Source organism: Columba livia, chromosome 14, assembly GCF_036013475.1.
Source record: "Columba livia isolate bColLiv1 breed racing homer chromosome 14, bColLiv1.pat.W.v2, whole genome shotgun sequence".
In the NCBI taxonomy this organism is placed as follows: domain Eukaryota; kingdom Metazoa; phylum Chordata; class Aves; order Columbiformes; family Columbidae; genus Columba; species Columba livia.
The window spans coordinates 6,036,327-6,062,011 of record NC_088615.1 but is presented as its reverse complement, the minus strand read 5'-3'; the positions used below and the strand labels follow the sequence as shown (position 1 = coordinate 6,062,011).

The 25,685-nt window shown below is 43.4% G+C and overlaps 1 protein-coding gene across 1 annotated transcript in view; it reads left to right on the top strand.

Annotated features, from left to right (window-relative positions):
- Positions 1 to 875: 875 nt before the first annotated feature.
- GALNT10 (polypeptide N-acetylgalactosaminyltransferase 10) overlaps positions 876 to 25,685 on the top strand; it is an 83,858-nt gene continuing 59,048 nt past the window's right edge. Inside the window, exon 1 of the mRNA XM_065029721.1 lies at positions 876 to 1,198. Within this exon, the coding sequence (XP_064885793.1) occupies positions 1,016 to 1,198 (183 nt within the window). The 5' untranslated portion in view covers positions 876 to 1,015. The remainder of the gene's footprint in view (positions 1,199 to 25,685) is intronic.

Genomic DNA, 25,685 nt, shown 5'->3' with positions numbered 1-25,685 from the left:
GGCATCCTCTAATCACTAGGGATGTTCGCTCTTCTTTTAAGAAGTTAATCCACTCCTCATTTCTTTTTGGAAAAACTGTAACACTGTTTTCTCCTTCCTAAAAAAACTGATCCAAACCCCCAAAACAGCAAAAAACAAACACGACATCCCGTGCCTTTAAATAATCTAGTTTATGGTACAGTAGAAACCACTTAATCGGTACCCAAATGAATAGCATTCCTTGTTGATGGGACCCATCGCTGGGGAATGGACTGGGAACAATCCCGCCCGCGGGTAAGGCCAGAGGAGACCGATGGCATCTCCATCCACGGAGCCTTGTCCCCCCAGTTGCCGTGTGTCCGTGGGGCGAGCTGCAGCCCCTTGGGGAGCATCCACAGCCCTTCACGTTGCTCTGACCCCCACGCCAGTGCTCGACCCCGGGCCCCGTTTGACCCCGGGTGTCGATCCACTCTCGCCGCCGGTTCCCTGCCGTGCCAGCCCCTCCTAACGTGCTTTGCAAACCGCTCATGTTTTTAGGGAGAGCATGGACCAGCGCTGGGGCCTGGGCAGCCCCCACCGCAGAGGCCAGCGCTCAACGGCCGCGGGTGCCGCCGCCGGGCCGCTAATTGCCGAGCCGCTAATTGCCGAGACTCTCCTAAGCAATTAACCACCTGCGTTCTCCCACCGACGGCAGCTTCGGAGCCCGCTCCCTGCCCGCTCCCGCGGCGCCCACCCAGACGCCCGCCGGTGGCATGGTATCCTTCGAGAGCCGTTATTAGAGAGTCATTAAGGGAAAGTCATTAGCGGGGAGGGGAAGCGGAGGAGGGGGCGGGGCCGCCCCCCCGGCTGCGGTGGGCGTGGCCGCGAAGGCCCCGCCTCCCCCCTCGCGCGGAGCGGAGCGGAAGTGCCGGAGTTGCCGCCCGGCGCTGCCGCCGAGCGCGGGGGAAAGTTGGGCTCCCTCAGCGCGGCGGGGGCGGCCGGGCCGCGCTCCCTTCTTCGCTGCTTCACCGTCTCCTCCTCCCCGGCGGCGGCTCCGATGCGGCGGAAGCAGAAGCGGCTGCTGCAGGCGGTGGGGCTGGCGCTGGTCGCCCTCGTCTTCTTGCCCAACGTGGGGCTCTGGTCCCTTTACCGTGAGCGGCAGCTGGAGGGCGGCGGGGCGGCCGGCGGGGAAGGAGCCGCCGCCGCGGGGCTGCCGGGGGCAGCGGCCGGCGAAGCGCCGGTGAGTGGCGGCGGGGGGGGATGCGGGCACGGGATGTGGATGTTCCCCGTGTGCGTGCGGGGAGCGGGAGGTGCCGCCGTGGCGGGGCCGGAGGGGGTGTCCCCTGCTCCCGTGTCACAAGAGCGAAGCCTCGGCGGAGGCTGGGGCAGGGGCAGGGCGCGAGAAGCAGCAGCCACCCGGTTACAGAGGAAGGCTGGGGGTGGCCTTCTGTGCCCCTCTTCTCTGGCGTGTGTTGGGTGCAGGGGGAACGCGAGCACTTTCTTGGCAGTTTGGAGATGCAGGGGCTGGAGGGGCTGCTTGCCTCTTTTCTTCTTGGCTGAGCTTGGGAAGAGGATAAAGCGAGGCTTTTGCCCCTTGCTCCAAGGAGTGAGGAAGGGGAGCTTGTCCCATCCTTGCAAAGAAACTGACAGTAATTCTGTCTCTCAAGGGTGTGCGTTCTGTGCCATTTCTCTTTACCTGCCTTGGAAAGGTACAGGGAATAAACATCACCCACTACCTCTGGGTCCTTGTAGAGCCTAAGGCCAGGGCTGGCAGAAGGTACCAGGGAGAGCCTGAAGATTATGTCTGTGTGCTGATTGTCCTTTGGGAAAAGAGGAGTGGATAGCTTTCCTGAAGAGAGGCAGAGGATGCCTGCTGGATACGTGGCCCGATGGGGTTGCAGCACATGACCGCGCTCCTTTCTCATCCCACTGGTGTACTGGTAAATTTACAGACAAACCATCTGGTTAGTGTGTGAGACAGGAAGGTTAGATCACCTAAATTAGAAGCTCAGTTTAGCCGTGTTTACTTTTGTCTACATAATTGCTTTATCCCCTTCTGGGTTTGGCTTTGTACCATTAAGAATGGTTGGGACTTGAAAGCCTGAAATGTCAGCTGTTGGTTCAGCTGCCACTCTACAAGGCTCTGCTTGTTCAAAACCACTTAAAACTCTTAGTTGTCTAATTCTTTCCCTCCATGGAGACTTGCGGCTTTGAATGCACCATAAAGGTGGAGAAATGTACTGTGGTGATTTCTGCTCAGAGGGAGAGAAGGCTCTCAAAAAGAGGTATGGTCTGAGGCTGAGCTCTTCCTTCCCTGAGGAAATGTTTTCTTTTCCAAATTCAAGCATTTAGTGCAAGTCTAGGTGTAAACATGATCGCATCCTTGTAATGTCTCATGCTGGTAGGCAAAGAGGTCAGCTGTTATCTGCCATAACACATACATTTGTAGCAGATCCTTAACCTGCCCAGAAATCCTTTAATATACGCAGTGATCGTTACGTGCCTGGAGTTGTAACGTTACTGCCTTTTGCTTGTATTTTTGTGTTGGATACAGTGAATCTATTTTCCACAACTGATAAAAATCAAGCCCTGTAGTCCACTGCTCCACAGCTTCACATGGTAGGATGTTAGTTATGGTGGAATAAAGACCATGGTAAAATCACATGTCTTTCAGAGGTTATAAGGAGAAAGTTGGTGAATATCCTTAGGATGCTTAGAAGTTCCTTGCTGTAAGGAGCAGTTAATTTTGATTAAATCTATAAAGCATGGAAAAACAGTGACAAGCTGACTTTTAAATTTTGGTCTTCCAAAATTGTCCTTGTTCTGTGAGCTTTGGGTAGCTGTAAGCCAGGTAGTTCCTGCGGTGCAGTGCATTACTGCTAATTTTTGTGTGTGTTCAGTGTTCAGGTATCCTATATTGCCCATGTTGTACAAAATGTTGACTCTATTTTTCTTTGTATCTTTTTAAAGTATGGCAGGTGTCAGTAAATTGAGATCTGCTTTTGTTTCGATGGTGTGTTGAGCTGGGCAGGAAACCTCTGTGCAACTTGCAGGAGAATTTGCAATAAAACCTCTTTGCACTTGTGTAAATCAAAGTTACGCGGTTTTAGGCTGAAGGCTTCATTTTCCAGTCTAATTAACGTGGAGTTATGGGACACAGTGGATCTGGGAGTGAAGATATGCTTGTATCATATGCCTATTTTTTTTGAAGGATTGAGCACTGAAATGATAGCTCCTGTTACACTGAGCAAGGGAAAACATACCCTAAAGGACAACTGGCTGTCTCAGTAGAATTAATTTCAGATGAAGCAGAATACAAACCAAATGTTTTTGTGATGTGGGGGGGGTTTGGTTTTGTGTGTTTGGGGGGTGTTTTTTGTCTCATTTTGTTTGTGGGTTTTGTGTATGTGCTGTTGGTTTTTGTTTGTTTGTGTTTATTTGTTTGGTTGGTTTGTGGTTTACTGTTGTCATTGAGTTACTTGCCAGCTGATTGCAGAGAGTTTTTTGGGCATCCTCACATTCAGTGGTTCCAGCCTCTCTTCCTTGGTCCTGACAAGCATTCATGAATTTTGTACTTAATAATCAACTTCCAGCTTGTAAATGAACGTGCTGTTTGTCTGCTTGTTCACAAAGCCATTTGGAAGAGATAACCTCTTAATACCAAAACTCTGGATGATAGGAGGCTATATCATACAAAATTATGTTCATAGTAGTCAGAAAATATTTTCTTCTGTTTCTGGCTTTAATTTGCCTTTTTGTGCAGGCTAATCTTTGAATTGGGGACATTTTGAATGTGCTGCAGAATTGAGCTTTTCAATGAAACCTCTGTCCAGGCTCATTCTTTCTTTTTCAATGATGCCTGCTGTTTCAATCAGTAATTTTATCTTTCAGAGTAACAGCAAAAAAAGGGGAAAAGGGTTTTAAGAAACAGCTGAATTAAAGCTATAAAGCAATTCCTAGAATAGAGAGTTGTGATGCTAAAATTTTGAAGTTTAAAACCTGCCAGGAGTTTGTTTCGTTGTCTATCTTGTGCTGTGCGTTACCTTTGAAATGGCAATACATCAGTGTAGACGATTTTGCCTTGTTTAATCTTTCTAGTGCCTGAAACAAATGTGTCAGAAAATTAAGCAATCAGAAGCCGTATAAATATATTCCAGGAAAGATTATGCTAAATGATTTTTGCAGAAATGCTTAGGCAGCTAATTGCTTCTGTATTTACACGTTCAGGGGAAACATTACGCTAGCAGGAAATGTATTGCTTTAATAAGGTGGATTTGGTCTGTGTTCTTTCCTTCTGCCTTCGGGTTTGTTCTTTTGCAGCTCCATTGGGTGCTTCTTGCTCTGCAGAGGAGGGACTGGCCTAAAGTCATCGAGGTCTTGGCCTCAAGGTCGTGCTGCGGATCTCTTTAGAAAAGCTGATGCACTGAGTTACTCCTCACTACAGCTGCACGCTCACAATTGTCCTTCATCTGCGTGTGTAGCTGCTCAGCAGATGGTATCAACTGGGAAGTCCCCTTTTCATGCTGTGGGTAGCAGGTTTGGCTGGTGTCGTGGCTTTAAATGGGGATGATGGTGTCAAGGTACTGAAGTGCTTCTGCTGGTAGCAAAAGTATTGGCTTAGAAGCTTCTTATACTTCATGATTGTACTTTTTTTGCTCACCAGCATGCTTGTTTTCTGGATGCTCATGTAATGCACATTGACATATGCATAGTTTAATCTTTTTCTAACAAGTATTCAATAGGTAAAACCATATGATCTGTAGGTGTGGAAGTAGGAAAAAGCAGGAGAAATGTGGCTATTCCTGTTGTCTCTTGAATCTCTGCTGTCTGCCTCGGGGGCTGCTGGGCATCCTCAGCCCAAATGTTTAATTGATGTGTAGTTCTGCAGTACGTAAAACACAGATGAGTTAATTTGTGGGCTGGTGGTTTATGCTCGGACTAATGCAAGGATTTCTGTGACTTGTAATGCTCTGCAGAGATACCGCTCTGGAGATCCACTCTCTGCTTGATACCTGGTGGTGTGGGAATGTGGTGCTTGAACTTGGAGACATACTGAGCTTGAACATGTCTATCTTTGGACTGCTGGCTAGAGGCATTGTAGCAAATTAGCTGTCTTTCATTGCTTGTGTTTCTATCTGATATGATGCATGCTTTATGGAGTCACCCTGTAGCTTGTTGTAGTAGTAATTTGTGCTCTATAAATTCACTTGCAAGCATGATGGAAGCATATAAATCACATAGGTGATGGTGTGGTGCCCTCTGCTGCCAGCTGGCTGGAGTGAAGGGGGGGTACCTGCTGGTAGGTTGAGAATGAGAAACCAGCTGCAAACTTGTGATTAAAAAATAGTTTGCGAGAATGGTCCTGTTGGAAAGTTTGGGCTTGTAAATGTTGCCTTTAGTGCAATTAAACTTGAAGTTTCCAGCCCATGTTGCTGAAAATGTAGCCCTAATGGTGAGCTTGAGTGGGCAGCGATCCTGTGCTGCCTTCCAGACCACTGCTCGTGTCCTCCTCAGCAGAGGAAGATGATCAGCTTTGCCATTCTGACCCGGGGGCAGCTATGAAGCTGTCAAGGATTGTCAGCTTCATGTTGCAGCTGGTGAAAGTTAAGAAGGAAGAGGATGGTTTAGCAGCCTCTGTGCTGCCAAGGCTGGGGAGGGTGGAGAGGGGCTTGGGAAAAGTCAGAGGAAAACCTTTCTGCTCTCTGCCAGCTAGAGGTGAATGGAACAGCTGACTCACTGTCCTTCCTAGGCCTGTTTCTTCAGCAATTAGGCTGGTTGTGCCCTAGACCTTGTGGCTGCTGTTGAACTCTGGAACCTGTCTCCTCGCAGGCCTCTTGGAGACATCTGTGCAGGCAGTTGTACTCGCTAGTCACTCATCAGCTGGTAGAAAAGAAAACTTTGAAAACCTTATTTTGGTAAGCGTAGTGTAAACCAATTGGCATCTAAGGACTGACGTGCAAGTGCTAGAGCTGAACAAGCCTGTTTTAGTGTGAGAGTGACTGATTTCCAGTCTAGGCTACTCAAGTCTGTCACTTCAGTGCGCTTGTGAAACAAGGTTTTCCTCGACTAGGTAAGTGTGGACCACACTTCTGATCAGCCAAGTGAGCTGAAGTGAACATGAAGTGACTGAACCATCTCACAGCTCTGAAATGCGAAGTAAAATTTGGAAGAAGTGTTTCTTAAGGAACTGGGGTTTTCAGAGGTCTTCACTGAAGGCCTCATTATTCCCTCTGGTGATCTTCACTGCAACGGCAACACAGAGCTGAATGAACAAATGGGCTGTGTTCTAGGTCTCCTATGCTGTGTGAAAATAAAAGGTTTATTATATTTACTGTTCTTTAGGGGGGTATCTCTGTTATCAGATAAGTGATTCTGTGTTTCACCATTCCAACATACTGTGTGCAGCTCTTAGCTGCAATGGTACCTTTCTTCACGGAAGGAAGATTTCAGTGGGAAAACTTTTTGGCTCCCGCCATTTAGGCTACTTTTTAGGTCACCAGTGAAAACTATAATCATACTGTGATCTCCAGAGCTGTGTGTGTTTTTTCCGGTATGAATATGGATCAAATTCTGACAGGCAGTGAGATTTAAGAGCAACTGTATTTATTCATTTCATGGTGGATAACTGCCATGCATCTGAGTGAACTGAGAAACTAATGGACACCAGTGAGGAGTGTTGGTAAAACTGGGCAGAACAATGCTATCTACCAGACTTTGTTATATTGTATCATTTTCTCTCCCTGTTTAAATAGTTACAGGCATCGCTATAAAAAGATAAAGAACTGCAGTTAACCTTCCAGTCACTTTTGTATTTGCTTCCCTGTGGAGTCAACTGTAACCTTGCTTATGTTAGATAAGAACAGACCTTATCTAACTGAAACTTTGAGGAAATGGTTAATCCAGGTGTAAGAGCAGACTGTACTCTGCTCCTGGTCCTTTGCCACCTTTCCCTACACCAGGTATCGCAGGCAGGGAACCATCAGCTTCCTTCTGGAAAGTGAAGAGCTGATGGGGTGTGTTAGGAGTTTGTAGGAGGTATTTCACTGTGTGCTTGAAATATCACTAGGAAAAAAGAATTTTCAGCCTACTGGCTCAGTATCATGTTGGCTTTAGCAGAGGTGTGGTTGGCAGGCTTTGATGGAGTGCCCCGTGCTGAGTTCCATGGCACTTCAGGATGCTGTAAATGCCATGTAAACAAAGCTGCTGGGGTATTTACCCTTGGAGGATACTCCTCCTCTCCGGTGTCCATCATGCTTCCTCTTTGCCATCCTGTTAACTCCATGGAGTAACCTCTTGAGTTCTGCTGCTTTAAATTGTTTGATAGTAGCGTGAATAGCGCACGATGCTGTGTGGACACAGGGAGAGGGGTGGCTTCAGTGACTTTGTGCATGTGAAATCTTTTAATAGTAAGAGATACTCCCAGGTTCAGTGACCTGAGCGTATGTGTAGTTTTTCTTCTGGATCACCTTTACTAGAAAACTGGAAACGGATGTTTCCATGACTGAATGGATTAAGAACTGATGGGACATTGTGATGGCAAGCAGACATTGATTATTTAAATAATCATTCATTTAAATATTATTTAAATATTACTTCAATCAGACTGAGGTAGATTGAGTTAAGGCTGAGTAGTTGCTTTTTTAACTTCTTATCTGTCTATTCCTCTTCTGGAATCAAATTTGGAGCAATCTTTTTGCCCTGCAGTTGCACTTTGTCTTATCCTGAGCTCATGTCCCCAGACAGAAAGTTCCAGTCAGTCCTGGTGCGGTTTGGCCATCCATGTGTTCTTCCTAGATAGAGCTTGGCCTGGTGTTCCTCTGTGTCCGGAGAGGAGTACAAAAGACACTCTGACTTGACCTCAGGCCCCAGGTGGTTTGCAAAACTGATAGCTGTTGGGGATTTTTAGCAGTTAACAGAGTGTGTGAATCTGTTTGTTTGATTTCACAGACTCCTGAACAGATCCTGACGCTCCAGTCACTTCCAGCATAACAGCATGATGCTTTATTTCCAAATCCAGGGTTAATAGCCTCACCTTTCTGATTTAAAATTTTTACGTTCTACATTTTGACTGCCTTCCCTCTTGTTTGCGATGAATAGGCTTTCAAATTCCCTGTTATCTCTTTAAAAGTCTACTTGTGGTTTTAGCTTCACATCTGGCATGCTGCTTATGACTTCTTACAACCCAGGGAGCGAGGAAGTGTTGCTGGTCTTGCTTTATTCGACATGAAGCACAACCTCTCAGTGGTAATGGTATCTTTTCTATCAGTGTAACCGACACTTGTGGTCCTTCCTGCATTTTGTGTTACCCTGGCTAGATGATGGGTAGCTAACAAGGATGGAAGTGTTTATCTACACAGCTTTGTTAAGGATATAAGCAGTACTGGATATCAAATTATGGCTGACTTGTCAGACTGGGCCTCTTTTGTTAGATTTAAAGGGTCTGGCAAAGGACTGGAGAAAACTACAGATAAGTAAATCAATATGTAGCACAGTAAGTTACCAGTCAGCCCCTCCTGTTCAAATGCCTGGGTAGAAGAGTTACTTTTACTGTGTCTAAGATATCCTGGCAGCTCAGCATCTAAAGTCCTGTGCACCCCCTAAAATATGAGAAATATGTCACTTGGCATGTCTCCTTATTGTTCATAAACGTGGTAGAGCTTTAAATCACAGCTTCAAAGAAAGGAGGGCTACCATTTCTTGGTCCTTAAGTTTGCTTTTCTTTCTAAATAACTACCTCTCTTCTCTGCCCTTTTGCAGTTCCTCCATTTTCTCTAATCTTAGCTCCAGGGTTAGAAGAGAACTCTCTAGAGCATGTATCTATAATTAAGGCTTTTTAACCACAGTTACGGTGGAGTACAAGCAGTGTTCCAGTGGTGCTGTTACCCAGGGAGAAACTTGCTTCAGTGTAAAAGCCGGTGCTGTTGTTATAACAGAACTCTCTGCTATTGCGGTCATGGAGTTACCTCTGATACTTTGTGCCTTCCCGCTCTGATAAGTTATCTTTCTAGGGCTGGTGACCATCAGTGGCACATCTTCTGTAGCTCACAAGAATAACAATATTTATTCTGCCTGGCATTTTCCTGGAAACACAGCCTGCCAGCTATGGTGAGTAGTGTCACTCATGAGTGTCATTAGAAAGCTCGAGGAAATGTCATCCAGCTCGTTTCAAAGGTCTGACTTCTTTGGGTGTTTCTGCAGCTCTCTCCAAGCATCTGAACTAAAACACAGCTTTCACTGACTGTCCTGATGGTTGGTGACGTTCAGCAGACTTTCTTCTTTAGAAGGTCATTATATAAACACATGAACGTGTTGCCACTGATGTGAGTCAGGGATGAAATTCCTCACTTAGCCTCTGTGCTCTTGGAGGTCTTACAACTACAGTAGACAAGAGCAGACTTAGAGGCAAGGACTGAACAGCAGCCGATGGCTTAAATTTGCACCCTACAAAACTGGGTTTCTGTTACTACATCCTTTGCTTTTCGGTATTACTGAGTTAAACTGTAATGATAAGCAGTTTAAACATATTAAGGGTTTAAAATGGAAACCCTATTTTAGGCAAGTCGGTGTAACTCTTGTGGGTATTATGATTCTTTCCTTGGCCAGAAATAGAAAGCAAAGGAAGGAGGGTGGAGTTAGTGAAGGTTTGACTATGTAGCACTGCAAACCTGGTAGAGAAATTCGCTCTTAATGTTTATTTGGTGGCTGCGTTTAGCAGTCTTAACTCCTTATTAATTTTTCAGCTGTAATACTTTTTTTCTTCCCAATTAGCACAAGTAGCAGAAAACAACTTCTAAAATCTGTCTTTCAAAACAGGGAATGCTGCCATCCTTCCCTGTTATGCTGAGCATTGCCCCTACAGCAAGGTAACTAATTTTGGTTCAAAGTGTCTCCCCTCAACACTAATATGTACTTCTCACATGTATGTTGTGTAGCTGATGTAGCAGTGACCTGACACGTTTCCCTGATGTAGCTTTCAATAATTCCAGGTGGTTGTGGTTTGTACGGTGACTGCTGAAGCCAAACTTCCAAAAGACATTGCAGAGTATTTTAATGCACAGAAACTGCAGCTGTTTGTTGCAATAATGACCAGCCAAAGGGTTAAATGTCAAACAAATGTTGAAAGGTGGTTTTCCAGGTGCAAATGTTTGAACATGTGTCTTAAATTCGGATGTCTGTAAATGAGCTCTGTGTTCCTGCTGTAGAGCTACTTGGTCATAAAAATAAAGGATTTGCAGAATAACAGTAAATCAGTCTGTCTCCTGCAAGAACTTTCTGCATGAATGAAATCTACCTTCTTGGTTAACCACTCTTCCTTTCCAAAAACCTGATTAGAGTGGTGTTTTGTCTTTGTTAGTCTAAGTCTTGTGGTGTTTTAGGCATTTATCAGATCTTATCTGGAAACAGTGTCAGCTGTCCCTCCTACATGTAGAACTGCTTTGCTTCTGGCCTCTTGAACAACTGTTTTGACAAGATTAAGTTGTTATGAAAAGTTCTGCTCTGCTTGATCTCTAGAGCCTGAAATTATTTGCTTGCAGTTACATGTGCAAGCTAAGGTGACTTTTCAAAGGACAGTTCATCCTCTTCTCCATCTTTGCTTATGATTATTTGGAAGATCTAACATTTAAAACCTCGAGTAGCTGGTCTTCCTTTTTTTCAGTAGAAGATTGCATAGGCTTGTCTTTGTATAAATGACCTTTACTTGTGTTCACATTCATTTGGGAGGCTACTTTTACCTGGTTCATGACATTAGCAACAAAACAGTTTTTCTCCATGATGGAAAAGAGGTAGTTTTTTCTTGAGCTTACCTAACATTTCTCAGTCTTCAGATGAAGCCCAAACAAGAAATTGTCACAGGGATTTGGAAATATGAGCTGTTGTTTAATAAATAAAAAAGGTGAAACAGACTTTGAGTGTTTTTAATGTTTAGACCAAAGTTTTCCAACACATTTTAGAGTATGATGTTCCTTTGAAAAAGTAAAGTCTTAGTGACTTTGACCTAGGGTACGATACAAAAATAACCACATAACCAGGTCTGGCATCCCACAAGCTTTTTTTGGTTTTCTCTTTTTATATATTATTATTTTTAAAAGAGTGAGCAACTCCTTCACTTCTGCTCAGACTGGCTTTAATCTTAACTCTGCTTCCTTGAGAGTGGTTCTCTTGGAGACTCTGCTTTCAGCTCAGAGAACCAAAAGCAAAGTACATTCCTTCACTAAAGAAAATCAGAACCCCAAAAGCTAGATAAACACAGGCATAACTGTGTTGTAAGGGCTTCAGTTCAGCGAGTAAGTTATTTTCTCTAACATTACAGAGGGTCACTTAAATTTAGCCCCGCTGTCGGTTCATGTTAGCCACTACATAACAGGATTATTCTGGATCTCAAAAAGAAGTGAACCCTGTGATTATCTTCTGTCTTCTCATTTATCTCCCAGGTGGCCTGTTGCCAGGGTTTTGTGTATGATAGCCACGTAATAAAGTATAACCAATTCTTTCCACTCCTGCATATGTTAGTTTTGCTGATCCACCCAGTTCACTCTGCACTGGCACTTCTCTTCGATTCTCAGGCTGCAGTTTACTGTGTTGGAATTAGCTAAAACCCCTATGGATGTTTTAATGTTGTGTGCTGCCTTTTTTATTTGTGTCCATTTTGGAATCTGATTCAAGGTACTAATTTAGCCTGGGGAAAGAAAACAATTCTCCCTTTGGAAAACTGGCATCTGTTCCCAGTGGCAAAGAAGTTATATTGCTACAATTAAAGTGTTTGGAATGAGACTTCTCAAAATTATTTTGTCTGCTTCTGAGGGCACAGAAATAAGCTGCAAAACCACCTGCAAAGTATTGAAAGACCTGGGATTTTGTTATAGAAACGTGCAGAAAGGTGTTTGGATATATGTATGGAAGCCAGAGGACTATCCAAGTCATCGTGGTTGCCGTTCCCCTGCTATTGCTGCCGACCTTTCAGAAATGTGGTTCTTTCCCCATTCTGCCCCAGATTGTTTCTGATCTTCAGCTGCAGGTTATGTGCTCCGCAAATGGGAACGTGGAAGATCGGAAAAGTCTTATCTGCAATGTGCAAAGGTCCTACTTGTGTTGGCCTTGATTTTTTTATTGCTTAGTATCCGTGTGTAAAATACAATAGGTTTTCTTTCACCGTAGTTGCATATTTTCCGCAAACAGGAACTTGAGCCAGCTGGTTACAGAGAGAGAGTCATTGGCAAAGCAATTACAAACTAACAAGTGTCAATTCCCAGGCTGTGCCAAGACTCTTTTCCTCATATTTTGGCCAAAGCTGTAGTCAGCATAAAGTTATACTGGTTACCATGGGTGAAAGGCCCAGGCTCTGGAAACAAGTGATGTCTTGTGACTTCCTTAGTGCTGATATTTTTATAGTAGAAATGCATCTGAGAAGCTGTGGATTGATGCACATGAGCAGGGAGCGCTGGTGTGGCCAATCGATCAGCTGGGAATTGTCAGTCGTGTAAAAGAAATCGCATATTGGCTTAACCTGAAAATGTTAAATGAAATATAAAACCTACAGATTTTCTCTGCGGATATTTGAAAACAATAACAAGTCATCTGAAAACTTGTTTTTTTTTTTTAATTATTTCTAGAGGGTATGAATTTTCAAGCCTAATGCGGTACAGTCTATTTTTATAGTCCTTGAAAACAAAACCTGACAGAGCATATTTGCCAACACTTCCATTGCTCTGGTGACAGCGCTTCTTTTTAAAGTGTGCCAGAGGAAACGCTCTATGCTGGAGCATATGGCAGTGATTAGTGGGACCAGTGCTGCAGGATGAAGTGGGAGAAATATGGTTGTGCATAGAAAAAGCTGAATGGACAGAACATGAGAAATGTAGTGGTTTATGGGTTGGTTTTACAGTAGGAATGGAAAAGAGTTATTTTTAGGGTTGCCTGTAACTGAGATCACAGTATCACAGTATCACAGTATGTTTAGGATTGGAAGGGACCTCAAAAGATCATCTAGTCCAATCCCCCTGCTGGAGCAGGAACGCCCAGGTGAGGTCGCACAGGAACATGTCCAGGCGGGTCTTGAAAGTCTCCAGAGAAGGAGACTCCACAACCTCCCTGGGCAGCCTGTTCAGTGCTGTCACCCTCACTGAGAAGAAGTTTTTTCTCAAATTTAAGCGGAACCTCTTGTGCTCCAGCTTGATCCCATTACCCCTTGTCCTATCATTGTTGGCCACCGAGAAGAGCCTGGCTCCATCTTCATGGCACTCACCCTTTATATATTTATAAACATTAATGAGGTCCCCCCTTAGTCTTCTCTTCTCCAAACTAAAGAGACCCAGCTCCCTCAGCCTTTCTTCATAAGGGAGGTGCTCCACTCCCTTAATCATCTTCTTTGCCCTACGCTGGACCCTCTCCAGCAGTTCCCTGTCCTTCTTGAACTGAGGGGCCCAGAACTGGACACAATATTCCAGATGTGGTCTCACCAGGGCAGAGTAGAGGGGAAGGAGGACCTCTCTGGATCTACTAGCCACCTCCCTTCTAATACACCCCAGGATGCCATTGGCCTTCCTGGCCACAAGGGCACAGATGCTGTCTTCCACATCAGTGGAGGTTTAACTGAGAGGACAACTGGTGCCTTTCTATGTATATTTCCCTTAATTTCTTCTGTTTGCCCTTTGTATCTATCTCTGTTTATATAATTCAGATATTTGCACGGTCTGTTTGTGCCAGAGTGGACTGAAAGCCCTAGGAAGTGAGAGGCTTTGGTACCCAACTCTTTCTGTGGATTTAGGCCTAAGTGGCTTTAAGGGTGGAGGGTGATCCTCAGAAACCAGCCGATCCTCTCCACATCTGACACCCTCGGTCCAGGGCTCTGGTCAGTCAAACCCCTGGGGTGCGTGTGCTCATGTTTTGCTTCTAGTATCTCTTGCCACCTCCTTTTCCTCCTTGCTGCCCAGCTGCTGTCCTGAGCATTGACAATCTCTTGTCAAGGATGCAACTCAGGGACCTGAGTTCTGCACAGGCCGTGTGGGACTCCAGGTACTTCAATTTGAAAGGTTGGGGTGGAGAAGAGGGGAGGATGGTGTCCTACTGCCCTTCCACAAGGACCGTTGATGTCTTTTACTCAAGGGTTGCAGTGCAGTAGCTACATCACTCAGTTGAGTTGGCCTCCCTGCTTTGGCCACGCTAAATAACACCTTGTTCCCTGTTTTAAAGGAGCAGCTCAGGCATCAAAGCATGCAGACAGGTATGAGTCATTCTTATGGTGGCCACCTTGTATGTAAGGACCGTGTAGCCAAGACCTGGAGAAATCAGAGGTCAAAATCCTGCCTTACCCAGTTGTTTTGAATTTGATCCTGAATGTGCCTACAGAACCTTGCTCAAGGACACAGACCCCACTGTGGGAATAGCAAAGCTGGAAGTTGAGCTGCGAGATGCACATCACTGTGATGTCAACGTTTCTTGTAGATTTAGCCCTCGACATCATAGGTAGTCATCATTTAAGTGCTGTAAAAGGTGTTCTCCTGCCTTACCCTGTGCTTCATATTTCATCAATTATGTTGGAGTCTGCCAATTTTTTTTTTATTCAATACAGGCAGGAGCAAAATGAAAATGCCCTGCTCCATTTATCACATTTGATGTCTGTATTTGCCGGTGTTTTTTTATGAAAACTGCTTGTTTTCCCCTCTGAAATCTTCTTGTCAGAGCAGCTCAATACATCTTGGACTAAGGAAAGTCACAAGATGTTAGAGAATCCCTGAAAATTGGAGGAATGTATCAGACTGCTGCATACCATCACCCTCCTAGTATCAAAATTGCACTGCTATTTTTTGTGGAGTGACATTTAGATATTAATATTTAAAGAAATAATGTAAGAGGCCAAGTTATTTCCAATTAAATCCAAGTTATGAAATTATTGTCTTGAGCTCACTACAGCTGTGACTTGCCTGTTTTATGCTTATTTTTTGTGTGTAGCATTTTTCCGCACGTTTAAGAGTTTTTAAAGCTATTTTAGGTCTGTTTTTTGCTATCTTTTAAAGTTCTTGCTTTTGCTTAACTCTGGAGATAATTAAGAAGCCAGAATTAAATTCTTTGTGCCCTTTAGGAGAAAGGGATGGCTTCATGAGGATTGATTTGTTTGTATTTCTATGGCATGGAGGAATCCTAGTCAGAAATCTGCAAGGAGAATGGGACAGCTGGATTTTCACTGATGACTGAATCCGGTGTTTGAAATTTTGGGGCATTTTTAGTCTTTTGTCTCTCTAAGTTTTGTAATTGCTTTGCACTCGAGTCTGCTGGCTCAGGCACGAGCCTTCTGGATCCAGCTGCTTCTTCCTTAGCTTGTCAGAGTTGCGAAAGGATCTGACTTTGAAACCTTGATTATTTTAAATCTCTTTTTAATTCCTTACAGCTCTTAAAGGTCTAAACATTTAACTCTCTGTGTAACAGTGAATTTTCTGCAAAAGATCTTAATCTTAAGAAATAACTAATACTTGAAAAAGCAGGGAGGGAGAGGCAGCAGTTCCAAAGGTATCCCCTGGTTTCTTGAAGATCCTCAAGTTTATTCTGTGGTTCAGAGCAATCTTGGCTTTGTCTTACGTTATGTAAATTTCCTCCATACTAGTCTGCAGAATGGCTTGGACAACCTACAGTGAGTATGGAAGAGATTACTGGGATTTGCAGCCAAAATGGTGGAAGCATTAAACAACGCTCTTTAGCAAAAGAAGTGTGGAATAGCTTTCCAAAGGGATCTATTGTAGCTCAACCAGTAGCCACAAATGCTGGCTTATGTCCCCAGAATGCTGGATGTTTGAGAAATGGCAGAGTTTGCAGCAGGAGTTAGTCAAGATTTAGTTTGGGTATGTCCCTACCCCCGAATGCTGTGCCATCGCTTCAGTCAATCCTGCAGTATTACAGGTTTTAGCTTCTTTGCTGTTGGCTTCTGCTTATCAGCACTGCCCGTGCTGAGAGGTGACATGGAGAGAACACAAGGAAAGCTGCTGAGCTGGTTATCCTCCGACCGCTGCACACAAGATCTTCTTAATTCATACATTCAGGGGTGAAAGTGTGGGCAGGGAAGGTTGCGTTATTCTTTGAATAGTCAAACTGTTAGTTTTCCTCCTACACCCTTCACGTATAGCTGTGTGCACAGTCTGAAATGGGATGCCACCTTAGTGATTCTTGCTCTTCATGGTGGTTTATGTTCAAGCCCAACATCAACAGTAAGAGAACTGATGTAGTTCTTGTTGGTTGCACCTTCCTTGACACAGGAACTGTGCCCTGTTCCACCTGCATAGGCTGATGTGGGAATGAGACTGAATGTGCTTCTCTGGAGCAGTGGACTTGAAGAGAAGGGGAAGCAAATGTCCATCTCTTTGTCTTGTCCTCAGACAACATTCTATCCCAAACCCAGCTGGCAGAATGGGCTGCACTAGGCAAAACACTTGGCACTAACTCTGGCAAGGCTGGTGGTTTTGTAGCACTAGACAGCTGGCATCCCAGCTGTGGTGTGACAGCCGACACAGTGCTTGACATAACTATTAATCTATGATAATGAGATTGCCTGAATGGCCTTTATTTTTCATTGTGGTGTCAGCTGGGTGGATGCTTCAAGTCTGTGGGACTGAATATGAGCTGCTGAGGCACCCACCCAGCTCCAGGCTGGGAAGCGTGTTCTGGTGCAGCAGGTCGATGTGCGGCTTACACCAAAGCAACGGGCTTGGAGCTGATGGGACTGTGTGTCCTCTTTGTGTGTAAGAATAGTCCTGCTTTTCCTAGTGGTCTGCAGCTTGAGATTGAAAGGAAGTGTCTATTGTGTAAACACTCTTGTGTATATACAACAAAGTGTAAATGTTAAGGTTTTTTGGTATCTTGCAGTGTAATGTACCATCTAGAAACAGAGTGACATTGGTTGGATGGACAGCTTTCAGAGAAAAAGGTGTCTCTGCTGCAAATTTACTGATACATTTTTGAGTTTCTGTTGCTAGAAGGAAACCCGCTGTACTTCGGACAGGTTATACTTGAAAGAAGTTAAAAACCAGCACCCCAGCAGGGTATAATTGCCTCAAAGTAATCTCTTGGGAACTGTGCATACTTGATGGACATTTCAAGGCATAAGCCTTCTGTAAGAGTAAAGGAGAGTTCACTGGTATCCAGACAAAGACCCTTTAGCCACCTGGACTTGACTTAGATGTTGTGTGCTGCTTGCTTGTGGATGAGAAGCTGCTGTCTGAGCTGTGGATACAAGGTGCTATGCAACATATTTTAGTAGCATTTAAGCTCCCTTGACCTAATTCTCTTGCTTTTTTACTGGAGCATGGATTAGCAGTGGCTTGCTAGTGTAAAAGTAAGCAGCAATTAATTCTTCTAAGTCAAGTCCTGTATGACTGTAACTCGGGTAATGCCATCTTTCTGGAAAAAATGGGGCAAACTCCTTGAATGAATATAATAAAGGATAGGCGGGGGGCTGATCCTGGTGCCAAATATTGACATGACAGGCAAACTGCGTGTTAAAACTTGGATGGTGTTTGCTGGTTCCTACTGCTGCTTTCCTTCCCTCAGTCAGGCCTGATCTCAGCCCTTGGCCACGTCAGCTTCCTTGGAGGCCTTAACACATTCCACAGGATTCCAGATTGTTCGGAAAGTACTTTCTAAATGCTGTCTTAATTAAAGATTTCTTTAAGTCAGAATTAAGTTATTAAAATGTTCCAGGCATTTTCTAGAAGTCTTTGAAAGCTGACTGTACATTCCTTTCAAAGTTGATTCTACTGCCTGTTATGGATTACAAAGTAAGATTGTGCTGCTTGTGGGTTACCGATAAGTTCAAGTAAGCATATGATGATTTTTTTTTCTTGCAGCAGTTTGGCTTTTTGTGAACTGACACTGCCATTGAATCGCTCTTTAGGATTTAGCAATTGTGTAGTTGCGGTCCTTTAGCAGTGATGCAGAAAATGTCCAGTGTTCTTCTTGCGAGGGCATTTCCAAAATCCCTGCGGGTGTCAGACTAGATAGTGCTGTGTAAGACAATAGACTAACAGCCATCTAAAACGCTTTCGTTTTGTTTTGCAGAACCTGTGGCTGCTTCTAAAACACTTGGTAATGATATGTGATAGGGTTTGTACTTCACAGAAAAATTGCACTGTGTGGAGTTGTTGGAAGGTCACACAGCTGTGGTGCTGCAAGTATTTAATATGATGTTTAGGTGACTTGAAGATAACGAGTGCTTAGGGAGATGTGCCTTTAAAGACAAACTGCACTGTCCTGGGTCTGTCCCTACCAAGATCTGTGAGATTCTCTGCCATCAAAATAGTGATTAGAGCCTCAAGCCTAAACTGTGTGGTACCAACATGCATTGAATGCTTCTGTTGGACTGTGCTGGTGGTTTGCAGTTTTAATTAAAGGTTTAGGATTTTAAAGGCACACTTTAACTAGATGTATTCTGTGTATTTAACAGAAAAGGCTGTGTTGGAGGGAAGTGAATTTCTGTAACAGTAAAGCAGTTAGCTTAAAAGATGTGTTTGTAAGAGAGCCTCGGGGCTGCTATCTTGCCAAATCCAAGCTCTGCAGAGATGATGTTCTTCCTTGCATTTTACAGGTAGTTTGGAGCAGCTAGTGGCTTCAGAAGAGTTGCCACCTTTTTGTGGCGCGTGTATGTAATTTCTGCAGAAGACGATATTCAGTCTCCCCTTATTCAACCAGCGTTAGGAAAACTCGGCTGCTGGTTTGAAGGTGAAGCCGGTGCGGAGGTGTATTTCTGAGCTTGTAGCTGGCCTTTGACATTTTGCTGCTCAGTTCTATAAAGTTGCAAAATGTTTAAAATAATAAAATCACAAGATTGTCAGTTCGTGTTGCTTCTGCTGGCACCCATGATCAGCTGTGAAACTGCTTATCAAGTTGATGTTCAGATTCTGACTGGAAATTGTAAAAGCATGTCAGACTAGAACTGAGTGCCGAAACAAATGTGTGGTTATAGGCTTGCTATTGTCATGTACGTCATCCCAAGACTTTTTTTTACAAAAAGTGAAATGTTAATTCATTTCTATTTGCTTTGAAATCTTCTGATGTATCAAAAGCCATGTAATTTTCTGTTTTTATTAAAGGTTCTGCCGTGGGAATGGATGACTCTGCCTCCACATTTGCTGTGCAATTACTGTTAAGTAAGAGGAAAGCCTGCTAAGCGGTCAATCAGCAAAAGCATTACTGGGAAACTACGTGGCTATTGAGCACTTAAAAGCTGAAGATGAATTTTGAAGTGTCTTTTGTATTCTGCAAGAAGGATGGGAGGCAGTTTATATGAACTTTGCGCTCTGATCAAAGACTAAGCAGCAAAGGCAATAAGTGAGAGCACTAATCTGTGGGGCTGAGAAAAAACATTTTCTTCCTAAGAGAGATAAACAGCCCCATCATACTTTGTTCCCTTAAGTTTCTCAGGAGATGTGAACCCAAAATATGTTGCGCTCAGCCTCTTCTATCACTGTACTAGATAATTTCTTTGTAAAGCATCTTACCCAGAGAGGTCAGTTTTCTAGCACAAGCCTTGCTCCTCTGTCCCTCTTCTGTCCTTGAAAGCACTTTGCAGATCTGCCCTGTTTGCGAGTGGTCCTTCCTCTGGAGCAGCATGGGTAAAAAGTGATTGAGAGCTGCTTGCATTAAAAGGAGACAGCAATAACATAGTTGTGCGACAGCTGCTTCTGTCTGACCCACAAAACAACAAATATTGGGAAGGTGTGGCTGGGCAAGGTTCACGTAGTTTTTGAACTGCTTCACTGCAATCTGCAGCGCAGGTTCTGTGTTTATTCCGGAGGTTTCCACGTGCAGTAAATCGCTCTCCCTCTGGTGGATCTGGCCGGTGTGCCGACCTCAGGGTGTTGGGGCTCTTTGCCACCAGACCATGAGGTTGTGCCGAACATTTGCTATTTGCTTGGAGCTGGACACGCTTGCCTGCATGTTGGGCAAGTTGTTTCAGTTGGCTCCAGCCTTCCCATACAAGAATGCCTGTTTGGGCAGTAGCAATATCTGAAATAGCTGCTTTTCTGGAATGTTTTGCTTGAGCTGTCCCTAAAGCCAAAACCATGGAAGGGTTCTTAATACAGTAATTTAGCATGAGTGAATGCAAAGTTAGGCAAAGCGTGTTGAGTTGGTGGCAGCTGAGGGCTCGTGCAGAAGTGCTGTGTGAAGGAACGGCAAAGCTTTTCAGAGTGGCTGGTTGTGTATGCAGAGCAGGGAAACTTGGCTGGTTGCGATGGTGGGAGTGAGTCCACAGCCCAGCAGTTCTCACCTGTCCCTGTGATGCACGTTGCTGTGCTTCTCCAGCCTTGGTGTCTGTGCACCGTATCTCCGCACTGACTTACAGAACCTTTGGAGCAGGAAAACACTCGCCTTGTTTGAATGGTGTTCATTCAGAGGGAGTGAAAAACCTGGGATGGAACTGAGTTTCTGGCTGGATTAAAACCCCTTGCACTCATTCACTTCATTTGGAGCCGTAAGCCACTATTTATTTGAAATGGAGTTTAAATTGAAAAACCACGATGTAAATTACTCAGGGATGTAATTTTGTGCACCTGTGGTGGTGGTAGCTTGGCTAAAACAATCACAGGAAACTTATTTCTGGCAGATATTCTCTGGGCATGGCACTTCTGTGATAACTTCTAGAGCTTATGCCTCTTACTAGAAGTATTTTGTATGTTTGACTCGTACAATCAAAACCAGCTGAATTGTGGGAATTTGAAGGGCTTTTTTTAAAAAAGCATTTTTTAAAAAGCCCAAGAAGTCCAATTAGTAGAATTGAATTCATAGTAGTTTAAAAATTCATGGTAAGTTACCTTATAAAATATAGATCATTTGAGACTAAACTAAGACCAGGCATATGGTTTTGATTTTTTTCTCTTTTTTTCCCCTCAAACACTGGCACAGTACTGAGTCCAGACAACTTCATTTTTCTGATGCATTATAACCAGCTGCAGATGTTTTAGACATTATCGCTTCTAAATGGGCTTTGACAAATGTCTCCTGGAAGCCAGCAGCTCTAAATAGTCCATGCAGTGTGTTCCGAGGATATGTCGAAAATAAAGTTTTAGGAATTAAATGTTCAATGTCTGAATCAAGAAAATTTACTTTATGCCTTTGTCTCAGGGGATTTCCTAGCTGGAAACATTCTTTTGCAAGACACGCACAGGTGTTAGTCGGGACACATATGGAGATTGGCATAAATATTGCTATGGATGGTCTTGCCTGGTATGTTATTTACTGGCCCTCTACTGATAATACTGGAGGGTGGGCACTTACTTGACAGGGTACTTCAACATGAGTCTAAATGCTGGACTGAAATTTATAACAGATATGCAACTCTTTGACATTAAGGCAAAAAAATTGAAGTATGCATTTAAACATATGGAAACATTATGTTTTGTTTCAGCATGGCCCTCTACTACAGAAACTTTGGTGATATTTCAGTTACTCTGTTCAGGATTAAAGGTCTTTTTGTGCTTTTTGTCTTGGCTGCGTAGCTTTGAGTTGTACACTTGCCCAGAAGGGCATCTTCATATATACATATATATATGACAAAAATGTTGCTGGTGTATTCAAATGTATAGCTCTGGGGTAAAGAAGGCCTCTGTGATTATTGACATGGGAATTGCATCAGGTGTCCTTGACTTCCAAAATTTAGACAGCTCGATTCATCACTACATAAATGATTCACTCATTTTTCCATATCCTGAGAGAGGCTTGGAAAATACTTGTGCTTTGCTGTAAACGCTTCATTAAAAATGGGATTTAGTGTGCAGCACCCTGAGTTCTTAGTCTGGTCAATGCAGGAGGAGAGAAGAGATGTCCTGAGAGAATGGGATAGGCCAAAGGCTCAAAACTAGAGAGTAGAAATACCACCTTAGGGATGTGCAAAACATGCAATATGTCTGATAAGGATTGTTCATATGTTGATATGTTCATATCAAGTAATGGTAGTCCTAATTGTGTGAAATTGTTGGGGGTTTGGTCAAAAATATTTGTAGAGAGTTTTAAAGGGAAGTAAGGATTGCTTAAGTGTTATCAGTAGCTGCTTGTGCAAGGACTTTCTTGGCAGAAAGGTATTTCAGGACAAGGGATGTGTACCTTTATATATAAAGGTTAACGATGCATCTAATTCATATCACCAAGAGGAATCTCCTTGCCCGTCTGTATTACCTATAAAGAGCCTTCCTCCAGCTTTGGACCAGTTTAAATATAATCCAGCTCATGCTCATTGAAATCCCTAGAGTCTGCCTGGCACTGGGGAGCAATTCCAAGAGAAGATTAGAGGTGGAAACATCAACGGGGAACTGCTTGAACAGGACCTGCGTGCTTTGCTGGCAGGGCCATGGCACACTGCCCTGCAGCGGGGAGCCCAATCGAGCAAATGCAGGTCTAATGATTTGGATTTTGCTACTTCACATTAGTGTTTAAAACTGCTTAGATATAATCCTCCTAGTAAATCTCTCCATGCTTTGAGATGGCGAACATTCACGGCTGCACACTGATTTTTAAGTATGAACTGGTTATGCCGAGTTCTTGTGCAGCTGAACAAAGGCTCTCACTGATGCCTGGCGAAGAGAAGTTTTCATGTTTGATTCTGTTTGTACAGGAGCATTAAATGGTTCTTTGTATCAACGGGCTATAACAAATGAAACATTCAGCCAAAGGTTTGGTTTTGATTCTTCCCAGTTGTGTAGTGACTCTGGAAAATGTATACGGCAAATACTGGGGGGGGTGGGCAGAATTCTGCCAAGTTACTGTAGAACTACTGGTTGCATGGGTTTAGTTGGGTGTGTTTTCTTGTCTTACAAATTACTATGAAAGTTTACTTTGAAGTTTGCTGTTCATAATATCAATCTTTTCTTAGTGGTTGCTCACCTGAGCCACAAAGAATTCTTTTCCCCAGTCACCCAGGATATTTCTGCTGCCTTTAGATTTGCTCTGGTTTCTTGCTGTGATTACATCAGAAAAATCTGAGGTGGTGTGTGCCCCTCAGCTGCAGCCGTCTTAATGGATTTACTCAGAGGTCCCTTGTCTATACAGTGTATGGATCCCAAAGTCCTCACACGTCTCATTAACAGACAAGCCACAGTTCGTTTTCTGAAACATCAATCAGAAGCATGCAGTATTTTTATGCTCAGTTGGAAGATTGATGAGAATACTTTTAAATCGGTGGTAGCTATGAACTTTGGCTTAAATCTTCTTGTAAGGAAAAGAAAATGATCCTACCTTTAATGGAAACTAGCAGAAAGTTGGCTTCTATTTCACTTTAAGGAATTTGGGATGGTTTCTCCTCCCTGTGGTCAAAGTGGAATATCTTGGCTTGTCTGAAACAACTGCTGCTTTTTGGAAATGCATTTAAAGGAGTTGTGGAGGTTGAAGTATTTGGTTTTCCCACATGTACTATAGTTTCTTCATACATTCCCTTCTTGGGTGAAACATTTAGCTTACTGTAGTGAGAGCTGCTACATAAATTGTTCCAGACGGTCGGACTAGTTATTCCTGAGGATGGAACATTACGTGATGAAGGCTTTTAGCTACATAAGCGTTGGGTTTTTTGCATGCAGTGATCTTTCTGAAGGTTGCAAAGAAGATTACTTAAATAGACCGGTGTTGCTGTGAAGTTGTAGTTGTTTAATTGGGATCTTCTTTAGCTATCACTAGATTAAAACGTTAGCATGGGACTGCTGCAGTTCTGAAGACTAAAGCAAGTGCCTTGTAAAAGTTTTATATGGGGAAGATGGGTTTAAATTGCTGCAACCAATTAGATTCACCTGTCTGGAGATATTAAAACTAGGTGTATTAAGCAGCCAAACGTGTTGAATTTACCACCTACTAGTAAGAATTTATTGATTCCTTTAAGGCTGGTACTGAGGTTTCCCTTAATTTTTTACATAAGCAGCTTATTACTTGGAAAGATTTTAAACTCTTTGGTTCAATAAGCTTGAAATTTGGGGGAAAGCGGAGATTGATGCATGTTCCTGTATTAGAGAGTAGCAATTTGAGTTGATGAGTGGTAGAGATAGCAGGAAGAATAGTAAATAAATTGCCTGAATATGCTCTCCTGCCTGACAAATAAGGATCCAGTAATGATGCAGGGTGTGTTACAAAGGGCTTTGACACAAGTCGACTCGGTAATAGAGGCGATTTCATGATCTTGCCCCCATTTTGCAGCTCCAGTGTGGTGGTGCATGCAGCTCTGGATGGGCACCTACTGTAAACCACATGGATGAGACGAGCTGGGTTTGAAACACAAAAAAATGCTTTTAAGCGAGCTTTGCTCCCAAAGATTATGAATATAAAACAGCAGGGTAATTCAGCAAACTATTTTTGCAGATCTGTGTAGAGGAAAGAGGCTGCTGTTCTCACCTGTTCAAAGCATTTGCAAGGATTTACTTCAGACCGCGGACAACAGTGTCAGGATTTATCAGTCTAAGGTAGTTTTACTTCAAAGTACGTAGAGCAGCCTTGATTTCGTTTGTTTTATTATGCAAATTGGAAAGCAATTCCACTAAGTTGCATGTATTAAGAATCTTTTGGCAAGATTGACATCTCGTCATTACCGTAGTGTTACGGTCCTTCCTCTTCCTCATGGAATTGGTGAAAATCCAGTCCTACACAGGCTGCTTCTGAGCAGCTGTCCCAAATGGAATTACTGAAACACTGACATTTTTCTGAGCTTTTTACTTTTATAATTAATAATAGCCAACTGCTCTGGCTTATGCTTTTTGGGATGGTGAACTTGTCTTGCCTCTCTGCACAGCGGTAAATTTATGGAAATACATAAATATTTCTTAGTCTGGGAGCGTCATATGGACACTTAAATCTCAAATTCTCTTTTCTTGTTACTTCAAGCTTCGAGAGATGTTCTTAGAAGTGAAAAGGACTAGTTCACTTAATGTGTGGCCCCTAGAGTGTTTTATAACAGGAGGCACAGGAAAATAGGTCTGATACTGAGAGAGAAGTAAAAGCTTGAAGAGGGGTGAAAGAATTTCATTGCTCTGTGTGCATTTTGAAGTGAATTCAGATGAATCTGGAAGACCACTCTGCTTGGCAACTTGCTGTGCAATATCAGGCTGACTTTTACGATGTGTTAGATATGAATTATTAAGTGATCTGAGTCCATATTCAGTGTGCATCTCTTAATGGCATAAAATTATTCAAAGCTGAGTTGTTTCCTAGCATTAAATGCTTGGCATATTTATGATTCTTGTGCCTTTCTAGCAAAGGTGGTGACTTTCACATGTAGCATTTTCAGAAGGCAGCTGCTTTTTTATATTGCCTTAAAATATTTAGCTTGTTTCCCAGCCATCTCGCATGTGCCAGCATCCAGAACTAGAACTGTATGTATTTAATGGGTTTAGTTTGGGATTCAGGCTAATATGTTGGGGCGGGGGGGGGAAAAGCTTGCCATGTAGTATCATATTCCATGGTCTAATGGAGAGAGATTGCTCGCAGGTTTAGGTGTGGCTGATTTGGGGTTAAATAATCTGCCTACTTTTTACTGCTAGTTTGGGTAAAAAACATGATGAGTTAGTGTTTTTTTTTCCCTGAAGCTTGACAACCGTGTGGTTCCACTTATGAAATCATCTTTCTAACCACAACCTCTATCTTCTGTGCATCCTTTCCCTAAGCGTAGCACCGCAGAGATGATGCTTTCCACAACAGGTCAGTTGATTAAATGTTACGACAAATTACAGCTACCTGAAAAGAGTTGCTTTTGTCATTCATTTTATAATGTCAAG